The 15,936-nt window shown below is 45.6% G+C and overlaps 1 protein-coding gene across 2 annotated transcripts in view; it reads left to right on the top strand.

Moving 5' to 3' along the window:
* The window catches only part of LOC140202307 (muscle, skeletal receptor tyrosine-protein kinase-like), a 37,383-nt gene extending 26,224 nt beyond the window's left edge, over positions 1-11,159 (top strand). The window contains exons 3-5 of one of the 2 annotated variants that reach the window (XM_072267210.1): positions 7,574-7,683; positions 9,735-9,850; positions 10,408-11,159. In XM_072267210.1, the coding sequence (XP_072123311.1) occupies positions 7,574-7,683; positions 9,735-9,803 (179 nt within the window). In that variant the 3' untranslated portion in view covers positions 9,804-9,850; positions 10,408-11,159. Of the gene's footprint in view, positions 1-7,573; positions 7,832-9,734; positions 9,851-10,407 lie in introns of both variants that reach the window. The other variant, XM_072267209.1, reaches the window with a different exon arrangement.
* The last annotated feature ends 4,777 nt before the right edge of the window (positions 11,160-15,936 follow it).

Raw genomic sequence — 15,936 nt, 5'->3', positions numbered from 1 at the left:
GGTCTCTGCCGCCATCTACTGGCTAAGGCTGGAGCTGTTGGTCCGAGGGTTATTTCTTCAGTGGTTTGATCGGGGCACGACTGCGCAAGCGGGTGGACGTCAGCCAGGTAGAACAGCGAGAAGAGTTTAAAAGAAGACAGCTTTATAGAGCGGGCGCCTACAACATATGGCATGGAGATCAGCACAGAGAAAGCCAAGCTGATGAGAAACAGTGAGGAGTCAATCATGACAAAAATCACTGTCAGTGGACAGGAACTAGAGACTGTCAAAAGGTTTAGATATCTTGGTGTCAGCATTAACCAAGAAAGATCAAAGCCTGAAGTCCTTGCAAGGACAGCCCAAACAACAGCCACATTGGCTAAACTAAAACCAACCAGGAGAGACAATAGCATCGCTCTCAGATCCAAATTAAAACTCCTGCATACACTTGTGCTCTCCATCTTCTTGTATGCATGCAGATCATGCAAGCAGATGGAGAGCACAAGTGCATGCAGGAAACATGGACGTTGACAGTAGAACTGTAAAAGAAGATCCAAGCACCAGAAATGAGATGCTTCAGAATGTTCCTTGGCATCTTCTATATAGACCATGTCTCAAAAGATTAAGTACAAAGAATCATCACCCCAGCACATGTGACACTACGAAGATCTACTGTCCACAGTAAAGAAGAGGAACTGAGATAGTATGGCCACGTAACAAGATCAACTGGACACTCAAAGAAATTCTTAAGGAACTGTGCAGGAGAAAAAGAAGAAGGGGAAGACAGAGGAAGAAATGGGCAGAGAACACTGCAGAGTGGACTAGAGAGAGCTTTGGTGCAACACAGACACTTGCCCACAACCATGAGAGATGGAGGTAACCATTACAGTGCCCATCTGTACAGCATTCCTATGACCCAGGAGGGTTGCAGGATCTGTAACCGTGGCATTGGCACCCCCCACCCCCATTCACCCACCAATACCAGACGGTGATGGTGCCAGTTAGTATACTCTCCATGGTACATCTGTAGAAATTTTCGAGTGCCTTTGATGGCATTCTAAATCTCCTCAAATTCCTGTTGTGCCTTCTTTGTAACTCCATCGATACGTGGGGCCCAGGAAATGTTGACACCCAGAAATTTGAAACTGCCTATCCTTTCCACTACTGATCTCTTGATGATGACTGGTGTATGCACCCTTGTCTTACCCTTTCTGAAGTCCACAATCAATTCTTTGTTCCTACTAACGTTGAGTGCAAGATTGTTGTTACAACACCACTTAACCAACTGATCCATCTCACTCCTGTACCTTCTCGTCACTGTCTGAAATTCTGCCAATGATAGTTATATTGTCAGCAAATTTAGAGGCGGCATTTGAGCTGTGCCTCGCCACACACTCATGGGTGTAGGGCAATGGGCTAGGCACACATGCTTGAGCTGTGCTCGTGTTGATTATCAGCAAGGTGGAAATATTATTTTTGATCTGCACAGACTGTGGTCTTCTGGTTAAGAAGCTGAGCATCCCATTGTCGAGGGAGGTACAGAGGCCCAGGTTTTGGAGCTTTTTGATCAGACCTGTATGATGAGTGCTGAGCTTTAGTCAATAAATAGCAGCTGATGTAAGTATTAGTATTGTCCAGTTGATCCAAGGTCACGTGAAGAGACAATGAGATTGCATCTGCTGTAAACCTACTGTGGTGATGGCAAATTGCAACGGTTCCAGTTCCTTACTTAGGAGCTGATTCTAGCCATAACCAACCTCTCAAAGCACTCCATCCCTGTAGATGTGAGTGCTACTGGCTGATAGTCATTAAAGCAGCTCACCCATTTTTTCCTGGTATGATTGTTGCCTTTTTGAAACAGATGGGAACTTCCAACTGTAGCAATGGGAGATTGAAAATGTCTTTGAACACACATGCCAGTTGGTTGGCACAGGTTTCCAGAGCTCTGCCAGGTATACCAGCAGGGTCTGCTGCCTTGCAAGGGTTCGTTCTCTTGAAAAACATTCTGATATTGGTCTCCAAGACAGAGAACACAGGGTCCCTGGATGCTGCAGGGTTTCTCATAGCTGTAGTTTTATTCTCCCTTTCAAAGTGATCAGAACAAGTATTGTGCTCATCTGTGAGTGAAGCATCACTACTATTAATGATGTTAGGTTTCACTTTGTGGGAACTAATGGCATGCAAACACTGCCAGAGCTGATGTGCATTCAATTCCTCCTCCAACCTCAATGGGATTGTTGTTCCAGATTCAGCACCTGCAGCATCTTTTATATTTCTAGTCTGTCTCAGTCTCTTTCCATTGCTGTCTCTGTCTCTCTGTCTATCTGTCTCTCTCAGACACACATTTTTTCTGCAAATACCTTGTTGATGTCTTGAATTATTATTCAGATTTATACCATGACTGGTTGAGCACAGATTTACTGTAAGTTCCAATCAAGTTAATTATCTCTCCAGAGACAGGTTGGGTGTTGGGGCCAAGCCATTATAGAGAGAGGGGGAGCTGTAGGGGTAGGATAGTGTAAAAAAGATGGGGGAGGAGTGTAGGGCTGGAGGGCTATACAGAGATAGGTAAGGGTTTCCAGACACAGAGATGGGGATGGGGTGTGTAGGGCTGGAGAAAATTACAGAGACAGAGATGGAGAGGGGAGTAGGCAAGGGAGAGATTACAGAGACAGAGGTGGGGAGGGGCTTACAGAGATAGAGACAGGGAGGGGCTTACAGAGACAGAGGTGGGGAGGGGACTAGGCAAGGGGGGATTACAGAGCAGAGGTGGGGAGGGGCTTACAGAGATAGGGGGGGAAGGGTGTAGGGCTGGAGGGGGCTGCAGAGACAGGGAGAGGTTTACAGATACAGATAAGGAGGGGTCTAGGGCTAAAAGGGGTTACAGAGACTAAGGGGTTTACAGAGACATCAATGGAGCAGTGTTTACAGAGACAGGGATGGACAGGGGTGCAGGGCTGGAGGGGGCTGCAGAGACAGGGAGAGGTTTACAGATACAGATAGGGAAGGGTCTAGGGCTAAAAGGGGTTACAGAGACTAAGGGGTGTACAGAGACATCAATGGAGCAGTGTTTACAGAGACAGAGATGGACAGGGGTGCAGGACTGGAGGGGGCTGCAGAGACAGGTAGGGGTTTACAGAGACATTGATGGGGAAGGTTTTACAGAGACAAAGATGGGTTGGGGTGTAGGGCTGGAGCGGGTTACAGAGACGGAGGGGTTTACAGAGACAGAGATGGGGAGGGGTGTAGGGTGAGAGGGGCTACAGAGACATAGAGGGGCTTACAGAGACAGGGATGGGGAGGGGTGTAGGAGAGGGAGGTGGTTGTAGAGACGGGGAGCGGTTTACAGACACAGAGATAGGGAAGGGTATGGGGCTGGAAGGGGTTGCAGAGACAGGGAGGGGTTGACTGATACAGATGGAAAGGGGTGTAGGGCTGAAAGGGGTTACAGAGACCAAGGGGTTTACAGAGACATTGCTGGGGCAGTGCTTACAGAGACAGAGATGGAGAGGGCTGTAGGGCTGGAGGGGTTACAGAGACATGGAGGGGTTTACAGAGACAGATGGGGAGGGGTGTAGGAGAGGGAGGTGGTTGCAGAGACAGGGAGGGGTTTACAGAGAGAGAGAAAGAGAGATGGGGTGAGGTGTAAGTGAGGGAGGTGGTTGCAGAGACGGAGGGATTTACAGAGAGAGAGAGATGGGGTGGGATGTAAGCGAGGGAGGTGGTTGCAAAGAAGGAGGGGTTTACAGAGAGAGAGAGAGAGAGAGAGATGGGGTGGGATGTAAGCGAGGGAGGTGGTTGCAGAGACAGGGAGGGGTTTACAGAGAGAGAGAGATGGGGGTGTAAGTGAGGGAGGTGGTTGCAGAGACAGGATTGCTCAGGGTTTGCAGAGCTGTGGCTTTTGAAAGGTATAGGGTGCTACAGAGATGGTGAGGAATTTTGGGGCTGGGGAGGTGGGTTTACAGAGTTGGGAAGAGGTGTTGGGGCTGCTGGGGTTACAGAGATGGGGTGATGTTGGGGTAGGAGAGAGAGGTTACAGACTTGGGAAGGATTGTTGGAGCTGGTGGGGTTACAGAGACGTGGAGGGATTTTGGGGCTAGTGGGGGTTTATAGAGTTGGGAAAGGGTGTTGGGGCTGGTGGGGTTACAGAAATGTGGAGTGATGTCAGGGCTGGAGGGGTTAATGAGATTGGGATGCATGTGGGGGGTGGAGGATGTTATAGAGGGGGAGAAATGGGGAGGTGCTGGTGTGGTTACAGAGATAGTGAGTGGTGTCGGTGCCAGTGGGTTACAGAGATGGGGAGGAGTGTTGGGGCTGAAGAAGATCGCAGAGAGGGGGAGCGGTTTTGGAGTGGGTTATGGAGATTGTGAGGTATGTATAGTGGGGGGTTCTGGGCTGTAGGGGATTACAGAATTTGGAAGGGGTGTTGGGGCTCAATGGAGTTACAGAGATGGTTAGGTATGGGGCTGGAGGAGGTTGCAGAGAGCGGTATGGGTTTTGGAGCTGGAATGGGGTTAGTGAGATAGTGAAGGGTGTCAGGGCTGGAGGGGTTTACAGTATTGGGGTGGGGTGTTGGGGTAGGAGCATTTACAGAGATTAGAAGAGTCTTAGGGCTGGAAGGGTTACAGAGATAATAAAGGGTGCTGGAGTTGGAGATGGGGAAGGAGGTGGGGGCTGGAGGAGCTTGCAGAGCTTCAGAGTTATACAGCTTAATAACAGACCCTTCATTCGAACTGGCCCATGGTGAATGTGTTGTCCACCTGCTATACCCAGTTGCCTGCATTTGACCCCTGTCCCTCCCCATCTTTTCATGCACCTCTCCCAATGACTTTTAAATGTTGTTAATGTTCATTTGCAGCCCATTCATAAACCTACTACCCTCTGGGTTAGAAAACCTCTGTCCTGAAGATTTAGACTCCACACCCCTGGGGAAACATAGTGGAGTCTAAAAATTCAAATTATCTATGTCCTTCATGACCTTACTATGAATATATTTACTATGTCCTTCATAATAAACTCTATAATGCCACCCTTCAGCCTCCTACAATCCAGGAAAAGCAGTCCTAGCCTGTCCAGTGTCTGCTTATAACTCACACCCCCCCAGTCCCAGTGCTATCCATGTGAATGTTTTCTGCACCCTCTCTAGATTAATAACATCTTTCAATAGTTGGGAGACCAGAACTGCAAATAATATTCCCAGTGTGAACAAAAGACCATAAAATCATAATCAGGCCATTCAACCAGTTCATTATGTTTGATTCATTATCCTCTCATTCGCATTCTCCTGCCTTCTTGCCATAACCTTTGATGCCCTGACTAATCAAGAACTTATCAACCTCCGCTTTAAGTATATCCAATGACTTAGTCTTCACAGCTGTACGTAGCAAAGAATTCTGCAGATTTACCACCCCTGCCTGAAGAAATGTCTCCTTATCTCTGTTCTAAAGAGACACACTTCATTCTGAAGCTGTGCACTCTGGTCCATGGCTCTCTCACCAAAGAAAACATCCTCCCCACATCCACTCTATCCAGGCCTTTCAACATTTGGTAGTTTTCAGTGAGATCTCTCCTCATTCTTCTAAACTCCAGTGAATACAGGCCCAGAGTGATCAAACACTTCTCATACATTAACTCTTTCCTAGCATTAATAACGTAAACCTCTCCAATGGACTGTCTTCAATGCCAGCATATGGAGTTTTAGATATAGAGCCCAACAATAGCTTTATAAAGCATAGCGTCTTGCTTTAGTATTCTAATCCTTTTGAAGTGAACGCTAACACTGCACTTGCTTTCCTTGCCACTGAATAAACCTGCAAGCTAACCGTAAAGGGAATGCTGCACCCTGCATTCCACCTCCCACTTCTTCCGCCATTCTCCTAATCTAAGTTCTTTTGCAGGCTCCCTTCTTCCTCAACGCTACCTGCCCCTCCACCTATCTTTGCATCATCTATAAACTTGGTCACAAAGCCATCAATTCCTTCATTCAGAACATTAAGAATAATATGAAACAGGCACAATCCCAACACTGAACCCTGTGGAACACAACTAGTGACTGGCTGTCAACCAAGAAAGGCTCCCCACTCTTTGCCCCCTTTCAGTCAACCAATCGCTGCCATGCTGGTATCTTTCCTATAGTACCATGGGCTCTTATGTTGTTTAGTGGTCCCAAGCCTGGCACTCGTCAAAGGCCTTTTGAAAGTCCAAGTAAGCAAGATCCCCTGACTCTTCTTTGACTACCTTGCCTGTTATTTCCTCAGAGAATGCCAGCAGTTTTGCCATTGTCATTGGTCTCACCAATGACATGAAGTTACTAGTATTGTCTTTGCATGCCTTTATAAACAAGGCACCACAACAGACATATTTCTAACTTCTAGTACCTTACTTGGCTAGAATGAATTAAATATGTTTTCCAGAGGCCATAGAATTTCTTCTTTATTTTTCCAGAGTGGCACTTGGTCAGACCCTGTGGATTTATCAGCCCTTGAGACCCCCAGCACTTCCTGTTTGGAATGTGAATAGAATCCACACCATCCCTATTTACTCCCCTAATGTCCCTGGCTTCCATGACCTTCTCCACAATAAATGAAAACAACATCTATTCCTTTAATACCTTGCCCATCTCCTGTAACTCCACACATAGTAAACAAATGTTTTGTTCTGGAGATACAGCTTTGTAACAGGCCCTTCCAGATCAGTAAAAGTACGCCACCCAGTTACACCCATGTGACTAAATAACACATTAACCCATATGTCTTTGGAACGTGGGAGGAAACCAGAGCACCCAGAGGAAACCCACGCGTTCACGGGGCGAATGTACACACTCTACACAGAGAGCAGAGGCATTAAACCCTGGTTGCTCGTGATGTGATAGCATTATGCTAACCGATACACTACTTTTCTGTCAGTTCTGATCCTTAATGTGATCTACTCTCTTCCAAGTTAAACTTTTGCTCCTAATATATGTTCCCGTGGAATCCTTTAGCAGACTCCTTTACTTCATCTGCCTGGAATATCACATCCTCTCTTTTTCCTTCCTGATTTCCTTGTTAAGTTCACCTCAATATCCACTACGCTCTTCAAGGAACTCATTTGTTCCTTGGTACCTAAACCTGACTAGAGACTCAATATTGTTGGAGTAGGCGCTGTGGGACATTACAGAGATGGGAAGAGATGTAGGGGCTGGAATGGGTTACTGAGACAAGGAAGGGTGTCGGGCTCATGGGGTGTTATAGAGACAGGGAGGGGTGTAAGGGGGTTACAAAATATGGAGGGTTGTGTGGTGGAGGGTGTACAGGGACAGGGTGCCGTGTTACATGATGGGGAGGGAAGTAGGGGATGGAGGGATCACAGAGATGGGGAAGGATGTAGACAGTGATACACAAATCAGTTTGACATTGCGGAGAGTTCACTACCTGCCCTGGTGTGGGGATGAGCCAGACTGAGTTGAGGGGTATTGTTCTGTGCTGGGCTGGTGTGTGTCAGGGAGGTATGGCAACACATTCTGTGAGTGGGGGAGATATCTCACTGTCTTGTGCATTGTGAGTCCAGTGCTGGTAAATAATTGTCCTTTTCACCCTTCCCCCCTGCCGGGCAGAAGCGCTCTCCAGGCCAGAGATCTGGGGACATCAGTCAGAAAATACTATCTCACTCAGCTGTGTGGTGGAGAATGGGACGGAGCCTCAGCTAAACTGGAGTAAGGATGGCGTAAGTGTGGAAGGAGGTGCCTGGACTCTGCTCTCCCAGGACAGGCAGAACCTCACCCTGCTGGCACGCCTGCCGGCAGTCTGTGGCATCTACACCTGCCTCATGCGGAACCGGCTTGGTGTGGCATCTGCCAACTATTCCCTCCAAGGTGCGTCAGTGCCCAACAAGGGAAAATTGGTAATGGATCTGTGGGTGTAACATTTCAGGCCTGGGCTCACTTTGAGAGGAACAGAGTTGTATCTGTAAAGAGAGGCTGGATAGAAAATTAGTACAAAAATGAAATCAAAGTTATATTTTAGGGCAAAGTGATCAAAGTGGTCACAGTGTTGTATACTGAGGCAGTGATGATGGTTGTGTTGGTTGGTTCGAGAACCAATTAGTTGAAGGGAAGTAATTGTTCCTGAACCTGATGGTGTCCATGCCCAATGAAGGACGGAAGCATGGCCTGGATGGCCAGGATCATTGATGATCGATTTTGCCTTCGTGAGGCAGCGCCTCCTACCAATGGTGGCATTACATCATCAGTGGTTTCCCCAGATCATTATATAATGTGCACTTCACGTCACCATTACATCAGCGGTGGATCCTCACATCACCATTAGCTCATCAGCAGATCTTCTCATCACCATTACATCATCAGTAGCTCATCATGTCACCACATCATCAGTGGATCCTGATCATTACAATCAGTGAATTTATATCATCATTAACATAGCGTATCATCATTACATCATTAGTGGATGCTCACATCACCATTACATCATCAGTTTACCTCACATCACCATTACATCATCAGCAGATCCTCACATCACCGTGACATCATATCCTCACTTCTACATCACATCAGTGTTCCTCATGTCACCATTACATTATCAATGCTTTTTTCACTTCACCATTAGCATTGATCCCCTCATTCACAATGAAATCATAAATTTCAATTTGTTTACACCTGGTTATCAGATAACTTGCTTAATTCAGTAATAGACATCACACTTAATTTAAATTCTTCTACAGCCATGTTAGTATTTCACCAAATCTCCAAATGAGTCAACAGTAGGTACATAGAGTGGTCACGTGGCCAAGTGGTTGATGCATTCGATTAGCGATCTGAAGGTCGTGAGTTCGAGCCCCAGCCGCGGCAACGTGTTGTGCCTTTGAGCAAGGCACTTAATCACACATTGTTCTGCGACGACATTGTGCCAAGCTGTATGGGTCCTAATGCCCTTCCCTTGGACAACATCAGTGGCATGGAGAGTGGAGACTTGCAGCATGGGCAACTGCTGGTCTTCCATACAAACCCGCCCAGGCCTGCGCCCTGGAGAGCGCAGATCTATGGTCTTGCAAGACTAACGGATGGCTCTAAGGTACATAGACCATAGAATAGTACAGCACAGAATGGGCCCTTTGGCCAGAAGTTATAGTGACCTATTCATCTACTTCAAGACCAATGTAATTCTTCCCTCCAGAAGGTCACATTTGAAACACAGGGTTAGAGGGCGTCTTAGTGGTGCAACAGGTAGAACCACTGCTTCACGCTCCCAGAGAAATGGCTTAAATCCCAATGCCTCATGCTGTCTATGCACCTTTTCCCCGTGATTGCCTGGCTTTCCCCACGGGGAACCCAGATATTAGTGATGTGTGTGGTGGGTAGGTTCATCGGTCACTGTGAAGGGGGTGAAGAGTGAGAGAACAGGACGAAGGCACAGTAGCAGAATGAGCAACACACACAAATTAGTAGATGAAATCATCAGTCAGGCAGCACCAATAGAGAGGAATAAAGCGCCGATGTTTTGGGCTGAGACCCTTCACCAGGACTGGAAAGGAAAGGGGAAGAATCAAGAAGGTGGGGCGAGGGGGAGGAGTACATGCTGGCAGGTGTTAGGTGATGGGCTGCTGAGGGAAGGGAGATGGAGTAGCTGGGAGCTGATATCTGGAAAAGGAAAAGGGCTGAAGGAAAGAAGTGATACTTTTGATTTCCAGCATCTTCAGAATCTGTTGTGAGGACGAGAATGTGACTGAGATTTTTGAAAATGTCATCTTTACCATTTCAGAATCTGACGAGTTTCCATTTTGCCGACAAAAGCCTGTTCCGAGGAGAAGGGAGTTCAATGCCTGCCTGATAGTGGTGGTCCTCCTCGTGCTGCTGCTCATTGGGATCTTTGTGTGGGTGAGTGAAGTTTCCTGAGAGCCCAGGGAACATGCAGTGCGTTGCAGTGTCCTGTGACCCATGGACATCCACATTGAATGTAACAGAAGTGTGAGGAAGAGTGGGAGACAGATTGAAGGTGACGAGGGAGGGAGAGAGGTAGCAGAAGTGTGAGAAAGAGGGAAGGAAAGAGAAGAGGTAAGAGTGATTGTGTGTGTGTCTGAGAGAGAGAGAGAGGAAGAGTGGGGTAGGGAAAGGGAAAGGTGGTGAAGTGAATGTTGGTGCAGGGCTGGATGCAGATGGATGTGCAACACGAGTGGTGACATTGTACAGTTAGGGGCCCATTGCCCAACATGTCCATGCCGATTTTCTTGCAAACCTACACTCAGCCCATTTGCTCTCGGAGGGAAGTGAGAAAGTGTCATTGATTCCAGAGCGAAGGGGTGGCACTCAGAGAATTTTGTGGGGCTCCCGAGAGTGGGGAGGAGGGAGGCTGAATAGAATGTGAGTGGGAATAGTTGGGTGGGGTATCCGATCCCGGAGTCGTGGTGATACCTATCTCATTGTTTCCTCTGTAGGTTAAGAAGAGGAGGAACAGGGCAGTGATATAAGCCAAAGGTCGACATTCATCCACAGTCTGCTGAAGAATAGTTTTCCTTGTGAAGTGTCATCTGAGGTGTCCACCGTCACACCAGGTGGAGGACAAACAATGTGCCAGATGTCAGGGAAGAGGCTTCTGAGTGAGGCCCATCCAATGCGAGATGTTGCTGGTGGATATTCTGTCTCTAGACAGTTATTTATTGTGGGGATAAGCTGCTGGTCAGTTATGGAGTCAACTCCATGTGGCATTACCTACAGAACACTGGGCACACGGAGAAAGCAACTACCACCCTAACAGTATCCAATGGCTCAGGCACTGACAACACAGAGAGAAGCAGCATCATTGTTTCAGCGTGTGACCAGCCATAGCTCTGGATCAGGCCCTTCGGGGTGCTGAGTCTCTCTCTGGAAGCTGTCCAAGTGTGTCTGACTGCTGTTCCGTTAATGAAGGAGAGTGTGGAGAGGGACAGCCAGATGGCAGCATGCAGGTTACTTAGCTCAATGATTTTGATAACACTGCTTGTACAGTATGTGAACTCCTCCCATGTGGTAGTGGGTAACTGATTGGCACAGGAGTAATCCTTCAACTACCACAACATCTCCCGTTGAGAAAAGAGAAAAACTAGCTATGTTCTTCTTGTCTATAGAACTGCGTTGAAATTACAGTCACCGAAATTATAGTCATATTAACCATGAAACATAACTTATTCTCCTGACATAAACATAAAAAAATTGCCAACATTATAGCTGTCTTTCTCTTTGTTTTTATTGGTCTCACTTTGTTTCCCTCCTTTTATTCACCAATTCCTTTTTCTTAAGAACAGTCTCACCTTGTGAATTGTTTTCAATATTAGAACTTTCTTTTTGAACTTTATTGAACAAACACATATCTACAAACAGGCATCGGCTATCAGTCCACAGTTCACTGCACAATGGTAAATACCTATATTAACAATGCCAGGGGTAGAAGAGAGTATGAGCAAGCGAAAGAAGAAACAAAGAGCACATACATACGATTATATACAAACACAAACATACACATGATCTACACACTTTACATCACCCCCTCAATGTAGATTTATATTTATTTCAGATAACATCACAGTCCTCAGTAAGTCAACAAGTCGCACATTTTACCAGGCCCCTGTATGGGCCTTTCACTGTGCCAGGTACACTATAACAGTTCCATCTTTCCAAGTAAGAGTCCATTTTCAGTTGTAAGCTAGCAGTGATATTTTCCATACAGTTCACTTCTTTCAGTCTCTGTATCCATTGTTCCAAAGTGGGTGGGTGAAATTTAAGCCAGTTGACAGTTATTTTGTGAGCAATCAGAATCAAAACTCTTAACATATATAGTTTATTCTTCTCTAATGTAGATTGCGGGAGGTTGCCTAAAATTAAATGACTAGGTTCAAAGGGTGTACTTATATCTAAAATCCTTCTTATTTCCTCTGTGACCTTGTACCAAAATTCCCTTAATTTGGGACAGTCCCAGAATATATGTGCAAAATCTCCCACTAGGCCACAGTCTCTCCAGCAAAGTCTGCTGTTTTTTTTCTGCTTATAACGGTGTTACTAACGGGTTTTTAAAGTACCCCATCCTTATCTTCCAAGCAAATTCCCTCCAACTGGGATTATTCAAGCATTTATGCCATGACACCCAAAACCTCTCCCACTCTTCCTCTTCTATTATGGTATTTACCTCCAATTCCCACTTATGTTTAACATCTAACGTGTTATCCATTGCATCCAGGTGTACTTGGAACTCTTTTTTAAAAAAAATACTAAATCTAATGGAGGTCAGGGTTGATTACCTGAACACTCTGGTGAAGTGAGAGGATTATTCTGCCCATTTGGTCACCAGCTGGAAGCTATTAGGCTATGGAGTATATCTCTGTAGTGGAACAGATGAACAGCTATATCTGGTACAGGTTCCTGGAAGCGTTAGAGCGGATGGAGATTATTGAGCAGGTGCATCCACCTCTGGTAAGTGGTCCTCGTCATCAAGGTCAGGCGATTCAATTTCTTTCTCTAATTTTCATGGACTTTCAAAGTGCACAAGTGAACACTTATTCTGTCTGATTTCACCATGTGATGTCCTGATCACAGACGATTGTGTTGCTTGCTGCCAGACTATTGTTGGGTGGATTGGTGTGAATTCCAAACAGCTTCACTAGTGCTGAAAGGTGACAAAGATTTTGCTCTATCTGAGATCTGTTTCTGTTTTCTCGTGTTGTCTTAAAATTTCTCACTTTGTCTAAGTGCGGTAAGTGAGGTTGGAGAATGGAAGGAAGAACAGGCAGGCTTGTTCTCAGTCTCCAGTCTATTGACGGCTGTTATGGACTTCTTTCGCAAGAAGTGTAGAGCAGTAAGCTTAGCAGTGCTTTGTAGGGGTTTTTTGCTTTCCGTAGGAAATTCTTAACATTTTGCTCTGCTTTTTCCACTTCTCAATTTGCCTGTGGGTACTGTGGACAGATTGTCTTGTGTTGGAAACCATAGTACCTTTGAAATGTGAGCAGCTGAATTGTGGACCGTTGTCTGATATACAATGGTATGCAAAAGTTTAGGCACCCCGGTCAAAATTTCTTTTGCTGTGAATAGCTAAGCGAGTAAAAGATGACCTGATTTCCAAAAGGCATAAAGTTAAAGATGACACATTTCTTTAATATTTTAAGCAAGATTAGTTTTTTATTTCCATCTTTTACAGTTTCAAAATAACAAAAAAGGAAAAGGGCCTGAAGCAAAAGTTTGGGCACCCTGCATGGTCAGTCCTTTGTAACACCCTGTTTGGTAAGTGTCACAGCTTGTAAGTGCTTTTGGTAGCCAGCTAAGAGTCTTTCAATTCTTGTTTGGGGGATTTTTGCCCATTCTTCCTTGCAAAAGGTTTCTAGCTCTGGGAGATTCTTGGGCCATCTTGTATGCACTGCTCTTTGAGGTTTATCCACAGATGACGTTTACGTCGGGGGACTGTGAGGTCCATGGCAAAACCTTGAGCTTGCGCCTCTTGAGGTAGTCCATTCTGGATTTTGTGGTGTGTTCAGGATCATTATCTTGTTGGAGAAGCCATCCTCTTTTCATCTTTTTTATAGACAGTGTGATGTTCGCTTCCAGAATTTGCTGGTATTTAATTGAATTCATTCCCTCTACCAGTGAAATATTCCCCATGCCACTGGCTGCAACAGAAGCCCAAAGCATGATTGATCCACCCCCATGCTTAACAGTTGGAGTGGTGTTCTTTTCATGGAATTCTGCACCCTTTTTTCTCCAAACATACCTTTGCTCATTGTGGCTAAAAAGTTCTATTTTAACTTTATCAGTCCACAGGACTTGTTTCCAAAATGCATCAGGTTTGTTCAGATGTTCCTTTGCAAACTTCTGATGCTGAATTTTGTGGTGAGGACACAGGCAAGGCTTTCTTCTGATGACTCTTCCATGAAGGTCATATTTGTGCAGGTGCCACTGCACAGTAGAACAGTGCACCACCACTCCAGAGTCTACAAAATTATCCTGAAGGACATTTGCAGTCAAACGGGGGTTTTGATTTGCCTTTCTTATCAATCCTATGAGCAGTTCTCTCAGAAAGTTTTCTTTGTCTTCCAGACCTCAACTTGACCTCCACCATTCCTGTTAACCGCCATCCCTTAATTACATTACGAACTGAGAAAACGGTTTTCTGAAAACACTTTGCTATCTTCTTATAACCTTCTCCTGCTTTGTGGGCATCAATTATTTTTATTTTCAGAGTGCTAGGCAGCTGTTTAGAGGAGCCCATGTCTGCTGATTGTTGGGACAAGGTTTGAGGAGTCACGGTATTTATAAAGCTTTGAAATTTGCATCACCTGGCCTTTCCTTATGATGATTGTGAACAAACCATAGCCCTAACAAGCTATTTAAGGTCTGAGACCTTGGTAAAAGTTATTTGAGAACTCAAATCTCTTGGGGTGCCCAAACTTTTGCATGCCACTGTAAGTGTCTCTGGTATTCCATGCTGAGGAAGCAGAGCTTTCAAGTGCTGTATAACTGCTTCTGAGGATGTAGACGACAGCTTGGACATCTCAACATACTGTGAGTAGTAATCCACAGTGTGAAGGTACTTGTCTCTTTTCAGCTCGAAAACGTCTGTGCCTGTAATTTGCAAAGGAAAGTCTGTGAATTCTGTTGGACAGAGTTTGAGCATGATAAGTGTGCAGTTTTCTGCATGCTTCACATTGCTTTATATAATCTGCCAGCTGTGTACTGAGACCAGGCCAGCACAAGGATTGCCTTGCTCTTAGGTGATGTTTTTTTGATGCCTGATGTCCTTGGTGGTTTTGACTGATGATTTTGGTGTGCAAAGAAGCAGGAATGATGAGTCTGGAGCCCCTTAGCAGCAAACCATCAGAGTGGTGAGTGCGTCTCTTTCAAACCAGTAACGTCTGAGGTTGTGAACAGTTTTTGGAACAGCTGGCCATCTATGCTCACAGTATTGCATGACCTTACTGCAGATTTGGTCCTTTTTCAATTCAACATGAACTTTATCAAGTTTTACTCTGTGATGTAGATACATTTTCACGTATCTGAGATAAGTAGACGCTGAGGGCAGAGTCAGCCTCCATCCATTCACTTTTGCATAGCATCTTCGACAGAGTATCTGGAGTTATGAAAGATTTGCCAGGAACATGTTCCATGTCATAACAGTATCACATCAGCCTCATCCTGGACATTTGTAGACAAGAAGGTAAGTCACCGAAGTGTTTTGAGTTGAGGAGGCTGACAACTGGTTTGTGGTCTGTTTCAAGTAGGAATTTAGTGCCTTCAAGTAGCAGCTGAAGTATTCACAAGCCCACAAGAGAGCCAGCATCCCCTGTTTGATTTGGCCATAATGCTGTTCAGGAGGAGTCAGTGCTCGTGATGCATATGCCAGCAGCTTTCAAATCCCATCACAGTGTTGCATGAGTACTCCCCCTACAGCAAAGAAAGATGCATCTGCTGAGACCTTGATTGATTTGTTTAGATCAAAGAATGTCAATGTTGGCAGAGGGATAAGTTTTGCTTTAAGTGAGGAGAATGACTTCCTGTAGTGCGTCCCAGGTCCAAACATTCCTCTGAGAGAAGAGGTTACATAGCGGCTTTGTTTTCTTTGTCACATTTGGAATGAACTTCTACAACTGGTTTACCATGCTAAGGAAACTGTGGGTCTCTGATAAGCTTGTAGGGTGTTCTATGTGCTGGACTCCTGCCAGTTTGTCTGAATCCAGTTGCACTCCCTCTGAGGACAGCTGCTGGCCAAAGAACTTCACCTCCAGCTTTGCAAATTCACATATCTTTTTCTGCAGGGTAATTCCAGCCTGTTTCAGTTTCTCCAAGGCAGCTTCCACTCTTTTGTCATGTTCCTCACTTGAGCCTCCAAAGAGGAGTATATTGTCCATGTGGCAGACTACTCTTTCTAGTCCCTCCAAAATTTGGTTCATCCTCATCTGAAAGAGTTCAGGGACTGATGGGATGCCAAAAGGCAGTCTCTTGAAGGC

The sequence above is a fragment of the Mobula birostris genome, chromosome 8 (assembly GCF_030028105.1).
Source record: "Mobula birostris isolate sMobBir1 chromosome 8, sMobBir1.hap1, whole genome shotgun sequence".
NCBI classification, from domain to species: domain Eukaryota; kingdom Metazoa; phylum Chordata; class Chondrichthyes; order Myliobatiformes; family Myliobatidae; genus Mobula; species Mobula birostris.
The sequence above is the reverse complement of the archived record's forward strand: the minus strand, read 5'-3'. Positions and strand labels throughout refer to the sequence as shown.